Raw genomic sequence first — 23,489 nt, 5'->3', positions numbered from 1 at the left:
CTCCTCACCTCCGGCAATAGTCAGCTCATTAGGTTGCACACATTCGTCGGAAGACTGGAACTTGCTATTGGAGAGGAGAGTTATGGAGAACATTCCTGCCTGCAAGCAGCCTCCTCCTATTTACCAGGTATCCAGAGAAGAAGGAAAGTACATCACTCTCCCTCTCTCTTCTTTTGGCAATCTTATTCTGAATATTTTTAATACTATCTCTGACACATAATCCTTTACTCTTTCTTCTGTCTTACTACCATTTCAGTTCAACCAACATTTATCAAGCCTCAGCTCTTTGCTAGATACTTGCTAATGCTGAGGTTACAGAGATTAAGCAGCATTATAATGTATAAAACAAATTAGAGAGGGTTTCTTTTTTTAACACTCAGAATGCTTTGTATAAGGTCAAATGTATAACATCTTTAGTGAATCAGTGAAAACAATTGTTGTTTGATGAATATAAACGCTTTGAAGTCAGGAGTTATGGGTGATAGTTGTAGAACCTGTCTTGCCCTAATATATATTCCCTGCTGTGTTTTGTTTTTGTAGCACAAAGTTGAAAAAAAAAAAAAAAAAAGACTTGTTTCACAACATCTGTAATTGTAAAAAGCCTGGGCTTGTTGGCACTTTGGCTCCCAGTCTCCATCTCTTCCTCAATGAAACAGAGATGACAGGAGAAGGTGTTTTTATGGGCTTGGTGGTGGTTGTTGGTTTTCAATGAATTTTGCATAAAATGTGTTTACCTGCCAACTGGAGTGAATGTAAGTGTGCTCTCCTGCGTCTGAAATTCTAGTATGTAACATCTGAACGTTTAGCCTTCATTTTCTTTTTACCATTAATGAGATTTAAAAATAAAAGATTTTAAGGGAAATTAAAATCAATCTAAAAGTTGCAAATATCCTAAATCTCTGCCATTGAATTATAAATTTCCGGGAAACATGGTTCGAAAACTCTCTCAGGTCAGGCTAATCAGAATCACTGTAGGATTGAAGAGCTGCAGGTTCATCTGTGTGTGTGTGTGTGAGAGAGAGAGAGAGAGAGAGAGAGAGTATATGAGTATGATCATCTGAGGATGAGGAAGAAGGCAACCTGATGCCCATAGTCTAGAAATTTATGAGCTATAACAGATAATTATTCATTTAGCTCACCGTATTGAGCACCTGGTCTGTTCTAGGCAGGGGGCTAAGGCAGGGCAGTTCCTATGAGCATCTTCCAAGGTGTGGTCCATAGCACAGTAATCTCATGACCTGTCCCACCAGCAAGCTTCTCAGGATGAAATAGGATTTGGGAAAACTGTTTAGGTATCACTTTCATGAAGAACCACACACACTTGCTCTACAGATAGTCTAGTGTTTCCCATTCATTTTATTTTATAGAATCTATGGTAAGGCATCTGTGAACATTCCACAAATACACCTTAGGAAAAACAAATAGCAAATTGAACCGTATTCACTACCATCTTAAGGAGTGTACGGTGGAGCAGAACTGATAACTGAAGAGAGGAGGACAGAGAGCTTTGGAAAAACTCTTACTGGATTCTGAACTCTGAAGATATACAAGGAAACTAGACATGTGCTCCTGCCCAAAGTGAGCTTGGGCCAAAGGGAGAAGATGCTAAAGGCAATATGGGATACTAGCAAGCATTCATGCAACCAGACATAAGATATGGCCAAAATAAAATGATGTATGGATACCTGGGTGGATGGATGGATGGATGGATGGATAGAGAGGAAAAGGGTAGGAGGAGAAAAGGGGAGAGGGAAGAAGAGGAAAGGAAAACCAACTAAGACAAACAACAATAACAACAAAACAAAATAAAATCCAGAAATGATAAATGAAAACAAATTATCCAGAAGGGTAAATCAAAGGTATCTTGGAGAGGGTGACATTTGATTTGAGACTTACGGATGAACATGAGTTGTTCATTCAAGTGGAGAGAATCCCAATGTCTGATTATACTCAATGCAAATGTACTTTATCATAAGTTAAATATTTGAAGATGGGACCTCCATCTGTTGCCACCAGGTCACTTCCTGTTTCCCTCATTAACCCATGGGCCCCATCAGTGTCCTATCTCTGCATCCTCGTGTGAGGCCAAGAATCTGGCTGGGAGTATGGTCAGGACTTGTTGAATGAGTAAGTGAGCAGATGAACAAATGAATAAACTCTTTATTAACCACCATGGTGGGTAGACCAGAACATGCTCTTTCCCTGGGCCTTTTCTAAAACCAGGCAACCCATTGAGAAAACAAGGATGCCAGAGGAGAAGGCTGTTTGGGGCAGATAGTATTTCACAAGACTCCTTTTTCTTTTTTGTTTTCAGGAGAGTGCAGCTGTCATGAAGGCTATGCCCCCGACCCGGTTCATAGACACCTGTGTGTGCGCAGTGACTGGGGACAGAGTGAAGGGTGAGTGGCAAAGGACATCATAGCAGGGACAATGGAGGGCCATCCCCACCTCCTCTGCTCTGTTACTACAGGCCCCAGAACCACTCCACAGAGAGGAGTCTTCTCTACAACAGTTGTGTTCTTATAAAACTGGATGGGTACTGAATCCCATTTCCCACTGAATAACATTTTTGTATTAAAGGCACATGATTGATGAATCTTCTAAAGAGCAAAGGCTCAAATTTAACTCCCTCTCCCAAACTGTAAGTAATCATTGAACACTTCCTTAATCGGACTGATAAAGAAAGAAAATCAGGTTCTGGTCCATAAACTCCAGAACGGACAAGTGGTCATTAAAGTGCAGAGCCCTTTTGTGAAATGGAGACATTCTCTTATAAATAGTCTTACCCAGTACATGGGTTTGAACAACATGAGTTTAAACCACATGGGTCCACTTACATGCGGATTTTTTTTTCAATAAATACAGTACAGGACTGTTTGTGTATTTTCTTTATGATTTTCTTAACATTTTCTTTTCTCTAAGCCTACATTATTGTAACAATAAAGCATATGATACATATAACCTATAAAATATGTGTTAATCAATGGATTGTGTTACTGGTAAGCCTTCCAGTCAACAGTAGACTATTAGTGAGGTGTTTGGCTGGCTCATTCAGTAGAGAATGCAACTCCATCCCGGGATCATGGCTATGGGCATGGAGCCTACTTATTAAAAAAAAAAGAAGAAGAAGAAGAAGAAGAAGAAGGAGAAGGAGAAGGAGAAGGAGAAGGAGAAGGAGAAGGAGAAGGAGAAGAAGGAGAAGAAGAACAGTAACAACAACAACAAAATAAAACAGTAGGCTATTAGAGTTTGGGGGAATCAGAAGCTACAGGCAGATTTTGGACTGTGTGGGGGTGCCAGTGCCCCTAAACCCCCAGTGTTGTTTAAGGATCAACTATAGTTACTTCTGTGAAATTTGTCTGTAAAGCTACTTTTAAGCAGTGTGCACACGTGAATCCCACCTGCCTCTGACTAATATCATCTCCTATCCCCTTTCTTTCCCTCCCTCCATTCTTCCCACAGACCTTGGCCGTACACTACACTTGAGAGAGGTTATGACCTAGTAACGGGAGAGCAAGCTCCTGAAAAGATCCTCAGGTGAGTTGACAGTCTTGTTGGGGTATGATGTTGGGAATCAGAGGAGGGCCGAGGGAGGAAGTCATGCATTCTTAGTTAGTAGGGCCTGTGAACCTTTAGGGTCTGCTGACTATAGAGAAACCCTCATTGGCATGAATGTACCATCATGGCCCAGGTTGCTATGGGAATCGAATTCCCATTTGTCTGGCATCTAGACCTACAGACTCAGATATTTGAAATGGGCAAGACATTGCTGATTATCTAGTCCAGTGCTTTAAAAATATTCTGAAGCCAGAGAACCTCTTCATGCCACCTCCACGAAATCTTGTGTGAAACTTCAATACTTCAGCTGAGAAAGACATACAGCAAATTAAGTGGCAGAACTGGGAATCAGATTTTGGTTCAAATTGATTCAGAGTCCATGCTCTTCACCTTTGTGCAGACGGCCCCTGCTGACTTAGCAGTCACTTCTGGAACTCCTGCTGGCTCTCAGGACTGCCAGGGAAAGTAAAGCTGAAATCACCCCTGTCCTCACAGAGCCCACTGTTTATTGGGAGTCAGGACCGGTGGGCAGGAAAAGAAAACTAGCAACCCAGAGCAATGCATGGGCTAAGTGATTAATACGTTTAAGAGATGGTCATCCAGGTCTGGGCAAGCTTGGTCAGAATGGCACCTTAGAGAATGCAGCGGGCCTCAGCTGAGTGGAGGAAGTAAGAAATGGTCCTAGAAGGGGTGGCAGGAGGGGCCCCTATTTGCTATTTTCTCTCTGCTTCCCAGGGAGTTCCCCAATGGAAACTCTTACATTGCAGGTCTACTTTCAGCTTGGGCCAAGGACTCTGGCTTCCGGTCAGCAAAAGCTTTGTGGTTCCGCCTGTGGAGCTGTCCATCAACCCCCTGGCTAGCTGCAAGACGGACGTGCTCGTCACAGAAGACCCTGCGGATGTCAGGTAGGGAAGTCAACCCCTACCTGTACCAAGGACTCTTCAGCACACTGCAAACCCCTCTGTTTGAGGATCCCAGGGACTGGTGCAAAGAAGTGGTCTTCATATTGTTGAAGTAGGCACCTGCCCAGTAGGTGATGTGAAGAACACTGTCCAATAGGCCATGCTCCACACTCCTAGAAGTGTGCTCCTGTGATGGGCCTCAGTGCCTTATATTTCAACATTATTGCACTCCTTCTGGGTTTATATAAAATATAAGGGAAGCTAACCCATTATCTGGCTCATCCTGGGATTATTAACGATTATGTCTTATGAGAGAACATCACTTAATAGTATACTGGAGAATCATGAAGGTGAAAGATTTGAGAATGAGATGCTTTCTATTTCATGACTGTGGTATTGAGAGCAGACTTTGGGCTAATCCATAGTTCTTGATGTCCAGGTCAAATTTATTTGTTCCTTATTCATGAAAGGATGAAGACTACATCTTTTCTTTCATGCTTTGCACCTTGTAGTTAACTTCATTATAGACTCACCCTACTGTGTTGTAATTAGTTGCTTACATATCATTCTGTCCCATTATGTGGTGAATCTCTCAAGGTCAAAGAAAATAACTTATTTAGCTTTCTAATCTCCAGCTCCCAGTACATATTGGACAACTACTAGATGTTTATTGATTTAATTAAACCAGTGGTCTTAGATCTGATCCCATCACTATTCTGGAGCTTTTTAGAGGAGGCAGTTTTTGTTTTTGTTTTGTTTTTCCCTACAATTTGATTAAGGGAAGCATTTCAGAAATTTTAATGTTACCAAAAATGGTCCCTGACTTTACTTTTTTTTTTGAGAGAAAGAGAAAGAGAGAGAGAGAATGCGAGTGTGCGGGCATGCATAACCGAGGGTGGGGACGGCAGGGGTGGAGAGAGAAAATCTTAAGTGGACTCCATGCCCAGCGTGAAGCCAGACATGGGGCTCAAACTCATAACCCTGAGATCATGACCTGAGCCAAAAATCAATAGTCAGACGCTTAACCAACTGAGCCACCAAGGCACCCCTCTGATTTTACTTTAAAAAAACAGATTTTATTTATTTGCTCATGAATGACACAGAGAGAGACAGAGACACAGGCAGAGGGAGAAGCAGGCTCCATGCAGGGAGCTCGATGTGGGACTCGATCCCGGGTCTCCAGGATCACACCCTGGGCCAAAGGCAGACGCTAAACCACTGAGCCACCCAGACGTCCCTGATTTTACTTTTGAAATGGGCTCATACACAGCTTGTTTGCTCCTACATAGGGGCTCAGAATCACACCTTACCACCCCAACTCTTTGTAATTATCATTCTATTGCTGCATAGCTGGCTTTGGGCCATTTTGAATCAAGTTGTTATCAATATGTCTGTGGCATCTTGATAGAAAGCTTTCAAACCCATCTCCTGGGGTTGTGTTTGGGTTGGTCTCTGCTTGGCAATTTGTTTATTCTCACCTTCTCAAATTTTCATGGACAGATGAACCTAGCATGATTTTTCAGGATGCTGATATTTCCCAAAAGAGGTAGTTTTAAAAAGAATACTTTGTTAAAGGGTAGCACTTAGGAAATGGAGTGGTAATTAGTAAGAACTAAGGTGGTTTTACACACACACATTTTCATGGCAGATTGCCATTATTTCTATTCTTGATAGACTTGAAGTCAGTGAGACTTTGGTAAAGCATGTGCTAAGGTTTCTCTGCATTGCATATTTTTAAAGATGGAGCACAGACCATCTGGTTGAAGACCTATTCTCAAAAGAGACCCAGTGACCTTGATTGAAATCAGCTGAAAGAAGATCTCCCCTAGCTTTCTTCTGAGTTCTGTACTGTTGACATTGAATTTGTAATTTCAGTGAAGCTACAGATATTAGGCTGTCTGATAATAGTACTCATTCTGGAGCTGAACAGGTCTGAGTTAGAATCCTATCTCTACCATGTATGGACTATGTGATCCTGGCTAAATTCAACTAGCTTACTTTCCATTTTCTTAGCAAAATGGGGATAATAGTAGTGCCTTCTTCACCTAGTCTAATGATAATAATAACTCATAGCTATTGATTATTGACTACCTGCCAAACATTTTGCTAATATTATCTCATTATATTCTTACAACAACCCCATAGGGTGATTTATTATTATTTTAATTCAGATGTTTTTTTTAAGATTTTATTTATTTATTCATGAGAGACAGAGAGAGAGAGGCAGAGACACAGGCAGAGGGAGAAGCAGACTCCATGCAGGGAGCCTGACGTGGGACTCGATCCCGGGACCCCAGGATCATGCCCTGGGCCGAAAGGCAGGCGCCAAACCGCTGAGCCACCCAGGGATCCCTAATTCAGATGTTTTCTAAAAATGATGGCTTCACTACTAAGTGATGAAGCCAAGATTCAACCCATTGTCTCTTCAGCTCCAGAACCCATGTTCTGTTAAGAACATTTTATTTTATTGAAACATCTCCCAAGACTTGTAATGATTAAATAACATAAGATATGTCAACACTGGTATAAAACATATTTCTAGTGTTACATTATATCAATGTTAGCTGAATTGAATTCCAACTATAGTAGAGTTCTGTAGAAACTAGTGATGGTGGGGAAGGCAGCATCAGGAAGGTGGTATACTATGTAAGACTGTTGTGAATGACCATAATCCACAGGATCACTCAGTTGGCTTTTCTAATCCAATCTAAATTATGCTGAATAGCAAGCCAGACAATAAAGGGCCCGGATATTAATCTACATAGACTCTAATAAAACATCTTTGGGAATGAAAAAGAAAGAAAGAAAGAAAGAAAGAAAGAAAGAAAGAAAGAAAGAAAGAAAGAAAGAAAGAAAGAAAGAAAGAAAGAAAGGAAGAGAAAGAAAGAAAAAAAGAAAAAAGAAAGAAAGAAAGAAAGAAAGAGAAAGAAAGAAAGAAAGAAAGAAAGAAAGAAAGAAAGAAAGAAAGAAGGAAAGAAAGAAAGAATTAGTACTAGCATTCATTTCAGAGAGAGTTATATGTAATTGGAAGGAATATAGCACTAAGTTGAAAGGGGTGAGAACTTCAAGGGGCATGAGCCAATAACAACGAGACGAGAAGGTTCTTCTGAACTCTTGCTAAGAATGCTGTGCCTGCTTACATGGAGTGCATCCTATCACCAACTTGAGGCCAGAGCAGGGCTGCTCAGGATGGGAGAGGGAGGGGATGGTACTCTGCAGCTATGGGTACTTCTTCTCAAACCTTTCTTTACGAACCACTAAGTTTCTCCTTTAAAGAAAAGTTACACAAACGTTTGAAGAATATTTGGTTTGATTAGGGCACCCAATTATTTTCCTGCTTGGGGATGCCCTCATGCATTCATCTGGTCTTAGAGCAATAGATGACAGCCTTTGAAATCTTACTTCCCAACAATGTCCATTGGTTTCCCTGCAAGGGAGGATAAAAGATTGCAATTGTCACCATTCAAAAGAATCTGTGCTGTGTAAGTTGAGTTTTCCAAGCTGCACTAATAAAGCTTGTTTGACATGACATTGCCCAGGCAAGTGATCATGGGTGTTTAAAGAATTAATAAGTTCCAGTCAGACGATGTGTTAGAAATTAATAAATAATAGATCATAATTATAGATAGCCAATAATAAGCCATAGAATCACAACCAAGAGATTAGAGGAAAGGCTGTTCCAAAGCCAAGTCAGAGAGAAAAAAGATAAGCATTACAGCAGAATTGGAAGGAAAACTTAAAGATGCTTTGCTTGTTGATTTGTTGTTGTTGTTGTTGTGTATTAGTTTGCGACAAGTTATTTGGAAAGTAAAGAATCGCACACTATGGAAGACAGAGCAATTTAGAAGTCAAATATATGGGCTCTTCCCAGTTGGGTGGCTAAATTTAAAACAACTGCTGATAACAAATGTTTGTGAGCTGGAACTCTCATACCTTTATAGTGGGAATATAAATTAATATGACCAGTATGTAAATCTGTTGGGCAGCATCTACTGAAGTTGAATGTACAGAAATGTGTGTCCGGAAATGTGTGTATATGTGCTGCAAATGATACACTCAAGAATGCTAATAGCAGCATTCATTTATACTGCCAAAAAAAGGGTAGAAAAAATCCATGAATGCCCATCAATGACAAAACAGACAATAAATCATAAAATGGTCATACAATGGAATGCTATAATGATGAATATTCACAAAAACAACAGCCACACATATTGCCAACAGTGAACCTCACACATATAATACGGAGTTATGGAAGAGACACAAAAAAATATGTTTACATGAAGATCAAAAAGAGTAAAAAATGAGTCTGTGCTGTTAGAAGAAATGATAAGCATTGCCTTTGGGTGAGAGAGAGAGCAGTGACTGGGGGGAAGGATTTATGTGATGCTGACAATGTTTGATTTCTTGATCTGGGTGGTGGTTATAGGAATGTTTTCACCTGTAAAAATTCACCAAGCTGTACAGAGATGATTTACACACTTTTCTCTATGTATGCTGTATTTTGCTTAAACATGCAGATTATTATGTAAGGTGGTTCTTTTTTTTCTTTTTCTTTCTTTCTTTCTTTCTTTCTTTCTTTCTTTCTTTCTTTCTTTCTTTTTTCTTTTTCTTTTTCTTTTTCTTTTTCTTTTTCTTTTTCTTTTTCTCTTTTTCTTTCTTTTTCTTTTTCTTTTTCTTTTCTTCTTTTTCTTTTTCTTTTTCTTTTTCTTTTTCTTCTTTTTCTTTTTCTTTTTCTTTTTCTTTTTCTTTTTCTTTTTCTTTTTCTTTTTCTTTTTCTTTTTCTTTTTCTTTTTTTAAAGCATAGGCTACAGGAGCCCAGCTGAATTGCATGAGTTCAAATCCCACCTCTACTGCTTGCTCCATTCTTGAGCTTTTCTGGAGCTGTGTTTCTCCTTGTGGATAATGTGGGTAGAAGATTATACCATGTGGGGTGTGTTGAGACTCAAATGACATAATGCATTGTAAAGCATGGAGTTTGGCACATGGGAATTTTCTAGAAGCATTAGTTATTGTGTTTGTTTTTACTGTAGCATAGTAGAATGTAATTTTGTTCTCTTTTTTTTTTTCTTTAAATTCAATCGGCCAACATATAGTAAGCCATTAGGTTCAGATGTGGTTTGCAGTGATTCATCAGTTGCATGTAACACCCAGTCCTCATCCCCCCACCCACCTCCCCTCCAGGACCGTCAGTTGATTTCCGAGAGTTAAGAGTCTTTCATGATTTGTCTCCCTTTCTGATTTTTCCCCATTCAGCTTTCCCTCCCTTCCCTTTCTCCCTCTTTTTTATTATTTTGATTATCCCCTCCCTTCCCTTTCTCTCTCTTTTTGATTATTTTCTCCTTCTTTTGCTAAAAGGCTGCATCCAATCTATGATACATCTTAAAATCAGTAGTGTCTTAGTATTGAGAGCTCCCATTCATCCCTTTGTCATGGGGCTCGAGGTAGACGGAAATGAACCTACAGAGTCTGGTATGGTGTGGTAGGTCTGCTGGCTTTACGTATATGGCAATACGTGCAGAAGGAATGCAGGGACACGTTTGCCGTACACATGGGGTGCCTGGGGAGAGGGTGAAAAGGGAAGAAGCAATTCCTGACCAAAAGAATTAGGAAAAGTATTTTCAGGAGAGAACATTAGCAATTAACCTTGAGTTGTGGATAGATTTGGCTATGAAGAATCTAAGGCAAGAGAGAAGGCTTTCAAGTCTAAGGGGTTGGAGGGCCAAAGAAGAGAACTCTCCCCTGGGGGACAGCTCCCATGCCTCAGCCTGTCCCAGCAGGCAGCTGCCGGGAATGAGATTGTCAGACACTAACGATGTCAGCCTCAAAGGTACTCGACTGAGTTCTAGTTAAATTGCATAGACTCCTTTCAATTCTAAAAGCCTTAGCTGGGCCCCTTCTGTGTGCCAGGCACCGTGCCAGGTACCCTAGGAATACAGAGATAATAAGGCCCACCTCTGCTTTCAGGAATTTCACTCTAGCCAGGAGCACGGAACAAGATACTGACTTGAGAGATGAAATAAAAGATACTCGTGGAGAGAAAAGGGTGGCAAACAACACTTATTTCTACACACTGGGCCTTCTTCACAGTTTCACCCAGAGCCGATTCTTCTTGTAAGAGAGACGCAAGAATAGCTATTATAGTTGGAATAATAATCATCCACAAAGCCCAGCTTTTGGAGCCCCTCAGTGATTTTTCTATGATCTCAAATCAATGAAAATGAAACAGTGAACTACTGTTAATTCCTGCACAATTTTGAAAGAATAATAGGATATCAGAATGAAAGTTAGCGCTGCTCACTTGGTGACAGTTTTCACATTGAATTAGTTCAAAATAGAATTAGGAATGGTTCCTTGTTCTTTTGGCCTTTCAGTTGCGAGCCCTAAGGATTTACTGAGCACCTACTATACACCAGGCTAAGTGTTAGATAAAAATCTTCAAACAGGGATCCCAGTTGCATTAGCTGAGACAAAATTGCAAACAAAAAGATGTCGTACTTGGTGACAGTGGAAGAGGATGGAGGGAAAGGTCAGGACAGAGAAGGATACAAGGGTGGAGGTGAGTAAGCTCCCCGGAGGATAAAAGGGGAAGCCTTACAGAGGAGCGACCTCCGAGCCCGACTGGGAAGTATTGGCGGGAAGTCACCAAGTCACTGGGTCTCAGACTGTGGTCCCTGGACCAGTACCGTCAGGGTACCTGGGAAGTTGTTGGGAAGGCAATGTTGTGGGAGACTGATGATGACCCCAGAGGTATGAGCACCAATTCCTAGAACCTGTAAGTGTCCCCTTATTTGGAAAAAGGATTTTTGCAGAAGTGGTTAAGCACCTTAAGATAGGTTGATTATCCTGGATTCTCTGAATGGGCCCAAAGTACCTTAATAAGTATCCTTATAAGAGAGCAATGGTGTAAGTGCTTTAGTGAAATGAGCTCATTGAATCCTCACCCATTATGAGCTCTGGAGCTCCCGTTAATGCAGGAGGAAGCTAAGGCTCAGAGAGGTCATGCAGCTTGGCAGCTGACAACAGCCAGCTGATAAGGGGCAGAAGCATGATTCGAATCCTGAGAATCTGCCCCCTGACTCTGTGCTTCTCATGTCTAGGCTGTGATGGCTCCATTTGTCCTTCTGGGAGACACTTGCCAGGGTCCCAAGTCAGTGTCTGCAGGGGCAAAGTGCTCTGTCTGCATAGCCAGCCCTGGGTCCCTGAGCCGCCGTCGAAGCCGGTGAGGGCACAGGCTGCTTTACCGTGTGGATTGAGGTTACAGACCGCTCCAGCCCGCTCCCCAGGGCTGACGGCCAGTGGATGGATGCTGGGACAAAACCCACAGAGGTTCTCTCCCTGGACAAGGCACGGGGTCTGGAAGGGGCAGGCTTGACAGGGGAGCCTCTGGTTCCACGTGTCTGGAGTGGGGTGCAGTGGGCACATGGCAGAGGGCACAGTGACTGTAGGAGCGGAATCAGAACAAGGGCGCTGTCTTCCTCTTTCCTTCCTCAGCTGTGGGCCACCTGGCCTAGTGGAACCCCTGAGGGCACTCGCGGAGAGCGCCCCCAGCAGGTGCTCCTATGTGAATGCTCTGGATCCTGGAATCTGGCTTTTGCCCAGACGCTACCTCCAGTCAGATGCAGTGTGTTCTGGAGATGTGGGCCGAGCATCTTAAGGTGGCAGCCTCAACAGAAGCGCTCTAGATGCTTCCCTGTGGGATGGACGCTGTGCTAGTTCTAAAAAATAAATCAGAAAGGGAAGAAGCAGTTGGAAAGAGCGTAGGATTGGCATCCTACGGACCCGGATATGAATCTTGGTGCACGATTTGTGACCTGAGCTCTTTGGGTCAAGTAACCTGCCTTCTCCCATCTTTCCCTTTTGGAACCTAGAAGACAGGGATGGTTGTGTTTTCCGCAGATGGTTGTGAAGATTATATAATGCGCTTAGAGGAACTAGTAGAGCACCTTACATGCGATGGGTGTTCAATGAGTCAAGTGTTTCAGAAGCTTTACAGATGTTGTACAACAAATAAAGGAGTAACCGCAGGATACATTTGGATCAGGTGATAAAAGACATAGTTCACAGTGAAGAGAAGGGAGGTGTTCATGCTTCCTCTTGATCCTACCTAGGCATGGATGGCAGAGGCGAGGGGAGGTACGAGCAGCAGGGCATGAGGATACGTAGGGTAGGCAGGACTGAGGCAGGTGATAGCATTACCCTGGGGTGCCTGGATGGGAAGACCTGGGAAAGCAGAGTCTGGGGAGGGGAGGCCGTTGATTCAGGCCTTATATGGTTCAGTACTCACGAGGCCTCCCTCCTTGTCTTTGCCTTCCTCTTAACCTCAACAGCTTTTATTAATGATGGTGATGTGTGTCTACTCATGGCGGACAACTTTGAAGTTCATCCCGGCGGGGACGTGGAGACAGAGCGGGCTTCCTCAGCCTTCAGTGTACGGATTCCCCGCCGTGCTTCACCCACGTTCCCTTCCTTACTGGTTACTCACATAGCGTTCCTTTCTCAGAGGTGCGAGAGAACTTGGGTAGGCAACCTACTTGCCCCCTTGAAACACACAACAGACGAGGACTGAGCAAAGGGAATGGTGTGGGTTCCAGAAAAGTGCCTGAGTTCAAATCCCAGCCCCACTACTCATGAGGTGCCCTTGGGCAAGTGACTTAAACTTTCTGAGTCTCTGTTTCTTATCGTAAACATGACTGAGAATTGTCAATATATCTTTGGATGTTTTTGAGACTTGAATCACGTATAAACTCTTAGCCCCACGGTCCTAGATAATAATGAGTAACATGTATTGAACACTTACTTTGTGCCAGGCCCTGTCCAAGCCTGTGCTAGTGCTGACTTTTCACAAGAGCTCAATGATGGGGTCACTATTACTTATAGGTGAAGAAACTGAGGCACAAAACATTTAATGTCTTGCTGCAGCGTGTCATGAGTAGTGAGTGGCAAAATCAAGACTTGAACTCAAGTTCAAACAGTCTGGTGACTGCTCAGTATTGTTGATGCGGGGGGATCTCTAATTGAGCTCTGGGCCCTTTGGATTTTCTGTCTTCATCTTTGTTGACCGAATAGTGCATTGAGTATGTATGTGTGTGTGTGGGTGGGGGGGCTGTGTGCAAGTCCATTCCATGCTAGTGAAAGATGAAATAGGAAATAGGAAAAGGGGGAGGCCATGAGAGGACGGTAAGGAGCCTGTTTGGCACTCACGGCTGGGTTCATGGAGTTTAGCATTAGTATTTGCCCTGTACCACCACATGGCTCCCTCCCTCTAGGAAGGTGAGGCCCCTCTGAGAAGCATTACTTTAAAGGCCTCCCACAGTCCCGCAAAAGGACCTCAGCCATCCCTCCATCTCTTCACATCCTCGCTGCCTGTCACTCAGCCAAGTGAGCCTGGAGACATATATATTTTCCCCCATTTCAGTTTAGCGATCATAATAAAAGTGAAGTCTATTAGGATGAGTTTCTGCCTAGGCTCGGTAAATCTCTTCAAACACCATTCAGCACCAGATTTCTGTTAGTCTTTGCCACTGGGGAGGCTGGAGCGCGCGCCAACTGTGAGCTCAGGCTCAGAACCCACGACACAGCCTCTGCTAAATGAAACTCAAATGGAGACTTCGGAATATAAATATTGAAGTGACCCAGGTTGGATAAAGGGGAACCAGTTAGCTAAGCTTCTCTCTTACATGCAGGAGATGCTAAATTATTAAAACTTTAATAAATGTAATAATAAATATTTGATGTTGAATTATAGAAGGCTTTGCAGATACAGTGAATCTGAGAAACGACTTGTTATATCTGCATTAGAAGTTAAACACTTTTCAAATGGGACTTTGGATGTTGAAAGGGGACTGCAGCTCTTTAGATAAGAAGAGAGACAGGGAGACGTGAAAGTGTAATTTTTGGCAAGCATGCTGGGCAGGTGGTCAGGATGCCTGGGTCCGGGTCCTGACATTACATAAAGACAGTTTTAAGTGGCATTCTGGGCATGCCTGCCCTGCCAGAGGCCTTCTGCACAGCACCTCATAAGTGATCCTTAGAGTCATCTTCCCAAGGTCAATGCTACTTTTGTCCCCCCATTTCGCAGATGAGGATGTGACATTCTAAGATCTGAAGCAGCACAGCTGGTGAGAAGGGTCAGGATTTGAACACAGAGCTTCGGGCTTCAGGGACCTACTGCACCCATGATGCCTCCATGCCCCCCTTCCTCTGCTTCACTGTGTAGCAACCCTTTTGGCTCACTATCAGCGTGTTTTTGGTTTCAGGAGGCAAAAGCCCAACTCAAATGAGCTTAACGACAGCTTTATTGGAAGGGTGCCATGGGAAGAGGGGGATATTAGCTGAGCCACAGCGGCGAGAGGGGTTGAAGAATTATATGACATTAGGGTTCCATCTTGCTTCTGCATCATCCCACGATGACTTCTTTCTCTCCTTGTACACAGTGACATCCTCCCCACTCCCACCCCATGGCAGGGGTTGTGATAACCATGAGTCCCCCAGACTTTTGTGCTCTTACTCCCCCAAATAGTGAATGCTTCTCCTTCTGGAGTTGAAGTTTGAAAAATACTAGAGAAGAAATCTTGTTGGCCTGGCATGGGTTAGGAGCTCCCTTCCAGATGAGCCATCGCTGGTTATGGAGCAGGATCACAAAGTACAGACACAGCCATGGAAGGAAGGGGGGCAGGAACCATGAGCTGAACGTGTACTCCAACCCCATGTCTTCAGAACCCTCCTTGGCCTTCTAGTTCTTCATCACCCTAGAGACTGGACTGAACCACAGATGGTGGCTATCGGACATCTCATGTGCTAACTCTAGTTAATGGGTTGGGGCTGTCTACGATATTACAATAAGATTTCTAAGGCTGCGGACCAGACTCAGCTGGGAAAAGCCTCATGATCAACCCATAATGCCGGCCTTCAGTGTCGGATGGGAGTTGTGACAGAAGGATCAGGCGTTTGCCAGCTCTGATCTTGGTGGTATTCAGAGGTCCTTTCCTTTTTGTGTCTGACGACTCAATGGCTGTGTTCCCTGGTAAAATCGAAGAGAGATTTTTGGTTGCTGAGGTGCAGGAGACAGATAATCAAGTGGATTGAGATATTGAGGATGAATTAGAAATGGAGCTTACTCCGTCTACCTGTTTTTATCCATCTATCTGTTATCTCAGGGGGGTGTATTTGGATAATTTCATCTTGGTTCCAACAAGTTTCCTGAAATAGATTTCTGGCTTGAGATAGAGTTGAGGCCTCCCTATAGGTGCTTCCTAGCTACTGTCTGGCACCATCACTGTCATTTGTAATGTATTAAAAATGGAACACTCTAATTTAGGCTGTAAACAAACCACCCACATTATAAGGGTCTCGAACTGCACCTTAGAATTCCAAAGGCATGTTGAAACAATTACAAGCTCACCAACCGAAAGTGACCTTCTGAGTCATTTTTTCCCTCTCCATGCAATGACATGGATGGTTCTGGGTCAGTAAAATCCACCCTCTGCCTACAGGTGTCTCATGGCCTCCTGCTATGTTGGCTGTCGTGGTCTCACAATGCTCCCTTCGATATCCTTGCTCTGGTCTCACCAAAACCAGCCAGGCTTTAAATTTTTCAGGTAGTTACTGATGGAAAGTGATCATCACAATAAACTAAATTAAGCAAGCATTTGCCTTCAAAGACCTACTCATTGGGATTGGGTAGGACCACCCATATCCTTAGTACATCTTCTTCTAGGTAAGTCCCAACCCCCCTTTTACCCAACACACACACATACATGCCCCAATGCAGTCTGATCAGAAAGATGATTTGGATATTTCACTGAATAATGAACTAATCTGGATATTGGGCCTAAGTCTTTTTCCCAGCATTCACCAAGGAAACCAATATCAAAGAGGGCCCCAGCAGAAGTAGGTGGGTTGCTCAAGCTGGGAAGGGTCTGAAAAGAGGCTGTTCACAAAGTTGGGGAAGGTCTAGAAAAGCAACAAGGGATATGCAGTAGACCAGCTGGTGTCAGTGGGTTAAGGTGAGGGGTGAGGGTACCAGAACCTGGAGAGAGAATTGCACGCAGAATACTGCCTGACAGGAGCTATGGCCTTCAGTCTAGAGACACAGGCAGGACAAAATCCGGGGGAATAAGTGACCCAACCTCACTCCACCGGTTCCCATCAGACCTTCTGCTGGTACCCCCTGTCCCTGCCATTGGCAGACCCAATGGGAGCCCAGACAAGAGAGTCCATTGAGCCTGTCCACCAGAGTCAGCCTCCTGAGGCACAAAGGAAGGAAAAGATGGGCTGAGGGTTGACACAGGGGAATAAATGGAAGAGACCCAGCATCAAAGCACAACCTTTCCATTCTACCTTCAAAATATCCTCAAAATGTCCATGTCTCTCTATCTTCCCTGACACTCCCAGGCTCAGACTCTCCCAAAGAGTCTCCCTGCTTTCAGTACCTGCCCCCCCCCACCCCCATACACATGCCCAATCCAAACACTACCCACATTGGGCCATGCCTACCTCCTGCTGGAACCATTTGGAGCCCCTCTGGCTCCCTCAACCAGCCTCAGAATCAACATCCAAGCCATTTCACCAGGCACACAGTAACACTTCAGGATCTGGGGACTGTCCCCTCTGTGATCTCATTTCCCACCCTGTCCCTATTTACCATTCCCTCAAAATGCCAGATGCTTTCCTATCTCATTGTCTTCACGCGTGTCATTCTTCTGCCTAAAATGTCCTCCTACTCACACAGGCTGCCGTGTCCCTGGCACACACCTCCCCATCCACCACAGCCTTGCAGAAGTGGCACTGCCTCTGAGCAGCCTTTCCAGAACATGTCCTCCTTCCATCTACTGGAGGCATGACCCCCTTCTCACATTGTTTATTATGCTGTATTGTAAAAATCCATCTTGCCTTAGAGGGGTTCCAAACAAAACCAGTGCTTTGTGGTTAGGAAATGTAACATTTTTTTTAATTTTTAAAATTTATTTATGATAGTCACAGAGAGAGAGAGAGAGAGGCAGAGACACAGGCAGAGGGAGAAGCAGGCTTCATGCACTGGGAGCCCGATGTGGGATTCCATCCCGGGTCTCCAGGATCGCGCCCTGGGCCAAAGGCAGGCACCAAACCGCTGTGCCACCCAGGGATCCCTATAACAACATTTTTAAAAAAGGAAAGGTGTCTAATCTGAAGGTTTAAGAAATCCTATGATAAATGCAGTTGCTACATTGATTTCCTTGGTGGAAGCATTCCTAAGGATGGAATGAGCATCTCGAGTCTTTAGGACGTGGGATCTGCACACGGTCTCCCCAAGGGTATCTAATGAGGTTAGGCTCAGGACCAACATTCCTGGAGACCCACTTCAGGTAGTTCCGCAGTAGTCCACTGAGGTTCATAGGCCACACAGGTGACACCAAACAGTAGAGAAAGGGAGGACGACACACATTTCTTGGGAAGGCCAGAGTGGAAGAGAGCCGGACTCTCTCTGATGAGCTAATGAGTCAGGCCAGCTGCTGCCGAGATCCACATTCTGTCTCCTTGACCCTGGAGAAGGCACATGGCCCTCATGGAAGGTGCAGGCTTAGAAACATGCCTATGTTTCCATTCCTCATAGAGTAGGCATGTTTGGATGCTCCACAGGAGGATCAAATCCTGGTTGAGTAGAGCTATAGGATCACCTAGAACCGGGAGGGAAGGAAAAGGGAGTTAGAAAGGAGAGAAAGTAGTGAAAAAGAAGAAAACCTTCATAACCACCTAGCCTTGTGGGACCTTTAGCTCAGAATAGCCCAGACACCCATGGCACCGGCTGTGGTGCTGGATGCTCTCCTTCAAAACCCAACAGGGCCACCCCTATCCGGGTATGGGGACCTTGCTCTGCCTGTTTCCACATTTACAAACAAAGACGGTTGCCCATACACCATCAGATCACTTTGAAAATCAAATGAGTTTTTGTGTGATGAGTTTGGCACAAAAAATATCAGCCATCATAGGGAGCCTTCATTAGGCTTTTAAAGACAATCTTGCCATTCAAAAGGAATTATGATTCACATTCTTTGCAAACTCCATTTTCCCTTCTTTGGACTTTGCATTCAGTAAGTACTCAGTACGTACGTGATGATTGAGTCATTGGAATAGAACCAAAGAGGACTAAGAGATTCTTGTCATTGTGCACAACAGCTAAGATGTGGAAACAACGTTGTAGGGGTCTGTCAACAGTTGAATAGATAAGCAAAATGTGGTACATACGTACAATGGGATACTATCCAGCCTTAAAAAGGAAGAGGATTTTGACGTGCTACCACGCGGATGAACCCGGAGGTTATATTAAGGGAAATAACCTGTCACAAAAGCACAAACGCTATGCAGTTCCACTTGCATGAGGTATTTAGAGCACTCAGAAATCACAGAGATGGAAAGTAGAATGGTGATTGCCAAGGGCTGAGGGGAGAGGGGAAGGGGTTATTGTTTAATAGGTTTAGAGTTTCAGCTTTACAGGATGAAACAGTTCTGGAGGTGGATAGTGGTGATGGTAGCATAATGTGAGTGTACACAATGTCACTGAACTGCACACTTAAAAAAGATGAAGATAGCTAAATGTTTCTACATTTAAAAAAAAAAAGGAAAAAAATGAGGAAATGGGAGAGAATGGTTTTAGGGGGAAGGCAGAAGCATGCATGGCCATCCCGGCCAGTCCTAGGAAGCCACGCCAGACACCTCAGAGGCATCTTAGGTAGAGAGTCCCTGGAGCAGAGTATGGCTCTGTAGTGCATCCTTCCCACCCTCCTCCCCTCCAGGGCCTCTTTTAGCCCTGGTGACATCCTCCTGTGTACAGTGAGACTGGGTTAGCCACACTGAAACGGAACAGCTTGAGAGGGTGTGTGACATTTGCACCCTGGGCTCGCACAGGTGTTGTAGGATGGCTGAGTCAGCTGTGAGGGTGTCCAGCCCAGTGGTGTGAATACAGGTTCAGGAAATGGGAAGGGAATCTACATATCCCAGAAGGGCCTGGTCTTGGGGGAAGGAACTTGGTTGCCCATAATAGCCAAGAGACTATAGGTCAAAAGAGAAAGCCTCGCTTCCCTCATCCACAAGATGGGCTTTAGAGGAATGATTCAGTTCCTGGGGGGCGGGGGTGGCAATCTCTGGGAATATTTTTTGGTGGCCACAGTGGGCACGTGCTGCTGGTATCTAGAGGGTAGAGGTAAGGTTGTTGTCAAACGTTCTACAGTGCACAGTCCACCCCCTCCAGAAAGGAATTCCCCAGCTCCCAAAGTCAATAAAGAATCACCCAAACCCAAATTTCTATCGTGTCAAGGTTGGGAAGCCCTACTTAGACGAAGTCGTATTATCCCCATTGAACAGATGAGAAATGAGGCTCAGGAGGTAGGATTTCAAATTCATGGACCTTCCATTACAGCACAGCCTCCCAGAGCACCCAGCCTCAAGGGGCGAGGGCACAGTGCAGATGATGAAGCTACGGGGTGAAGCAAATACAAGGACGGGCCAGCCCGCGTGGACTTAGTCCCAGGGAGCCAGGAGGCAGGGCAGTGTCCTGAGCCCGGGGCAGGGAGGCCGGCTGGGCTGCTTGGTCCCTGTCCGGCCTGGCACTGGGGTGAGGAGGGGCACGGTGGCAGGTCGCCCTCTTGGGGGGAGGACACGGCAGCAGGTGATCCTTGGGGGGGGAGCACGGCAGCAGGTCACCTCCCAGGGGACACGGCAGCAGTAGGTCTCCCTCCGGGGGTGGGGGGCCACGGGGGCAGGCCACCCTCCTCGGGGCACAGTGGCAGGTCACCCTGGGGGGGGGGGCACAGCAGCAGGTCACCCTCCCAGGGGACACGGTGGCAGGTCGCCCTCCCAGGGGGCACCACAGCAGCCTGCGCCTCCGAAAGGGAACCGGGCCCACCCCTCCCTCCCTCGCCGTGATGGATTTTGAACATTAAAAAAAAGTTTAGAGCCCCAGCCGGGCCGGCATAAATCGCAGGGCTCGGTACAGCAGCAGCAGCAGATGCGACTTCTGGCCCCGTCACCTTGGCAACGGGATCACAGCTTGCACGCGCACAAAAGCGCTGCTCCCGCCGGCCTGCGCAGCCTGATGGAGAGCCAAGCGCTCGGAGAAAGGACGTGTTCTCTGGAACTCACTGGCCATTTGTCTTCATTGGGCACCGAGCGAGCCCCTTGCTCTTTCTCTCCTCTCCCCATCCCCAGCCAACAGGTTGTTCTCCATCCTCTCCTCTGCGTGGAGGCTGTCTTCTTCTTTTTATTTTATTAAAAAAAAAATTTTTATTGAAGTTCAATTTGCCAACATATAGCATAACACCCAGTGCTCATCCCATCGAGCACCCCCCTCAGTGCCCGTTACCCAGTCACCCCGCCCCCGCCCACCTCCCCTTCCACCACCCCTAGTTCGTTTCCCAGAGTTAGGAGTCTCTCAGGTTCTGTCTCCCTCTCTGATATTTCCCACTCATTATATGGTCTCATTCATTTGGGGAATATAAAAAATAGTGAAAGGGAATAGAGGGGAAAGGAGAGAAAATTAATGTCTTCTTCTTTTTAACCTGTGCTCCCAAGAGCAGGCAGAGAAGATCCCAATTGGAGCCTGCAAAGACGCTAATGGGCCTGGCCTCCCCCCTCCCCCCAGAGCTTGGAGCTCACACCGTAGCTCCCACGTGTTGAGCACCAGTCCGTGGGGGCAGCATGCAAGGATTTCCTCCACGACCGTGGCCCACAGCTCTCTTGGATTGTCTTCCCACCTCCCTGACCCTGGCCTCCGAGTCATCCTCTGCATGCAGCTGGAGTGGATTCCTGAGGTGTCAAACCTGCTTTAGACCTTCCCATCCCTCCCCTTGCCTGCGGTCCAGGAGACAGAGCCCAGACCTCTCAGTGTGACCCACAACCGTGGGGGTCTGTCCCTGCTCCCCTCTCTCTCTCTCTCCAGCTACATCCTCAAGGTCCTTCCTCCAGGCTCCAGCCTGCTTGAGCGCTTTTAGTACCCCCCACGTTTCTTGTTCTTCCTGCCTAGAATGTGGGCTTCACTTGCCCCTTCATCTTGGTGCCTTGTACTCATCCAACAGAACTCAGCCTATGCCACCTCCTCCAGGAAGCCTTACCTGATCCTGCAACCCTTTCTCCATGCGTGTCCACAGCACCTGACGTCTCCCCTTGTCACGCTCAACTTCAGACAGTGCCGTTCAGTGAGCCCTAGTGTATTGTCCAGTCACTGTTTCCTCTCTCTGGGCATCGCTATCCTCTCCGCACATCACCTCCTGCTTTCACTGCTGACATTCATATGCTGAGGCTCCACATGGTAGCCAAGGGATCTTTTTCCCCCCAACACAATCACCTGGTTATGTCATTCCCCTGATTGGACTCATTTCGTGGGTCTCTCCCAACACAAGAAGCTCAGACTCCTTGCATGTTCCCTGCCTCTACCTACGGCCAACATCCTACCCTGCTCTGTGCCTGGCCACCTGCCTTGGTTCATTTCTGGGTGTCTTTTCTTTTTTTTAAGATTGTATTTCCTTATTCATGAGAGACACAGAGAGAGAGACAGAGACACAGGCAGAGGGGGAAGCAAGTTCCCTGCAGAGAACCTGATGCGGAACTTGATCCCAGGGCCCTGGGATCACGGCCTGAGCTGAAGGCAGATGCTCAGCCACAGAGCCCCCCAGGTGCCTCTTTTTCTGGGTGTCTTTTATGCATGCTTGTCTTCAGGCCTTTTCTGAACCCAGAACATCTGCCCTCTCACCACCAGTTTCAAGGAGTATGGCTATTTCTACTCCTCCTTCAGACTTCAGTTTAAATGTTCTTCCAGAGGGTTAGGTCTTATTAGATAAGGGTAATTCAGTGGCTCTCAACCCCAAATAATGCATGTAACCTGGTGAATTTTTAAAAATCATGGAAGCATGCCACCACTGATGGTTGGAAGAGGAACAGGAGAGGCATGTCTGGGTGGCTGAGTCACTTAAGCATCCAACGCTTGGTTTCGGCTCGTCATGACCTCCTGGTCATGGTTTGGAGCCTCACGTCAGGCTCTGTGCTCAGCATAGACTCTGCCTCAAGTTCTCCCTCCCTCTCCCTCCCACTCACTCACTTATTCTCAAATAAATAAAATCGTTAAAAAAAAAAAGGAGGGACAGGATATTTGCATAATCTGAAAGTATCTCTCCAGAAGTAACCTTCTGATATGAGCCACTGAGATGGGCAGAGCATCACTTCTGGGGTATTTCTCCCCAGAACGCAAAACCTGAGTGTAATTCGGAAGAAACATGAGGCAGAGCCAGATTGAGGGAAATTCTACAAAGTAGCTGACCTATGTCTTTAAGAACATGTGGGTCACCAAAGACACAGCTGGCCAAGGAGCTGTCCACATTAAAAGAACCCCAAGAGGCTGACAACTGAGTCTAGTGCCTGAGCTTGGGTTTTTTATTCTCTTTTTTTTTTCAGCTTTACTGAGGTATGATTGACAAATAAAATTGTGATATATTTAAAGTGTACAACGTGATGAGTTGATACATGTTTACATTGTGAGAGGATGCCTACCACGCTGAGATTTTCTTTGGTTGTAAAGAATATTGGTGGAGGGTGCCTGGCTGATAGTCCGTGGAGCATGTGGCTCTTGATCTTGGGTTTGTGCGCTTGAGCCCCATGTGGGGTGTCGGAGATGACTTAAAAATAAAATCTTAAAGTCAGTGGGACACTTGAAGAAATCTGTACATTAGGTGATAGTACTGCATCACTGATAATCTCCTGATGTACATAATTATACTAGAAAAGTTGTAAAAAACATATCTTTGGGTTTGGAAAATTCATACTGAGGTATTAAAGGTAAAGGAACATCATGTCTTTAACTTAATCTCGAATAGTTAAGAAGCAATAATGTGTGTCTGTGCCATGCGAACATATAGATCACACACATTCACACTTGCACACGCTCTGTATCCAGAGAGGGAGACAGAGTAAACAGGAAAAAACATGAGAAATTGGGATGTATGAGTCCTCAACTTTGTTCATTTTTTAGATTGTTTCAATTCTTCTAAGTTCCTTGTATTT

General features: G+C 45.2%; 1 protein-coding gene across 4 annotated transcripts in view; it reads left to right on the top strand.

The window, feature by feature from the left end:
* ASTN2 (astrotactin 2) overlaps positions 1-23,489 on the top strand; it is an 850,745-nt gene that overhangs the window by 399,482 nt on the left and 427,774 nt on the right. For 3 of the 4 annotated variants that reach the window (XM_077913090.1, XM_077913088.1, XM_077913091.1), the window contains 3 exons: positions 2,315-2,399; positions 3,463-3,537; positions 4,326-4,463. In XM_077913090.1, coding sequence (XP_077769216.1) covers positions 2,315-2,399; positions 3,463-3,537; positions 4,326-4,463 — 298 coding nt within the window. The remainder of the gene's footprint in view (positions 1-2,314; positions 2,400-3,462; positions 3,538-4,325; positions 4,464-23,489) is intronic. The other variant, XM_077913089.1, reaches the window with a different exon arrangement.

Source organism: Canis aureus, chromosome 10 (genome assembly GCF_053574225.1).
Source record: "Canis aureus isolate CA01 chromosome 10, VMU_Caureus_v.1.0, whole genome shotgun sequence".
Taxonomy (NCBI): Eukaryota; Metazoa; Chordata; class Mammalia; order Carnivora; family Canidae; genus Canis; species Canis aureus.
Note: the sequence above shows the minus strand (reverse complement) of the source record. Positions and strands in the feature narration are given on the sequence as shown.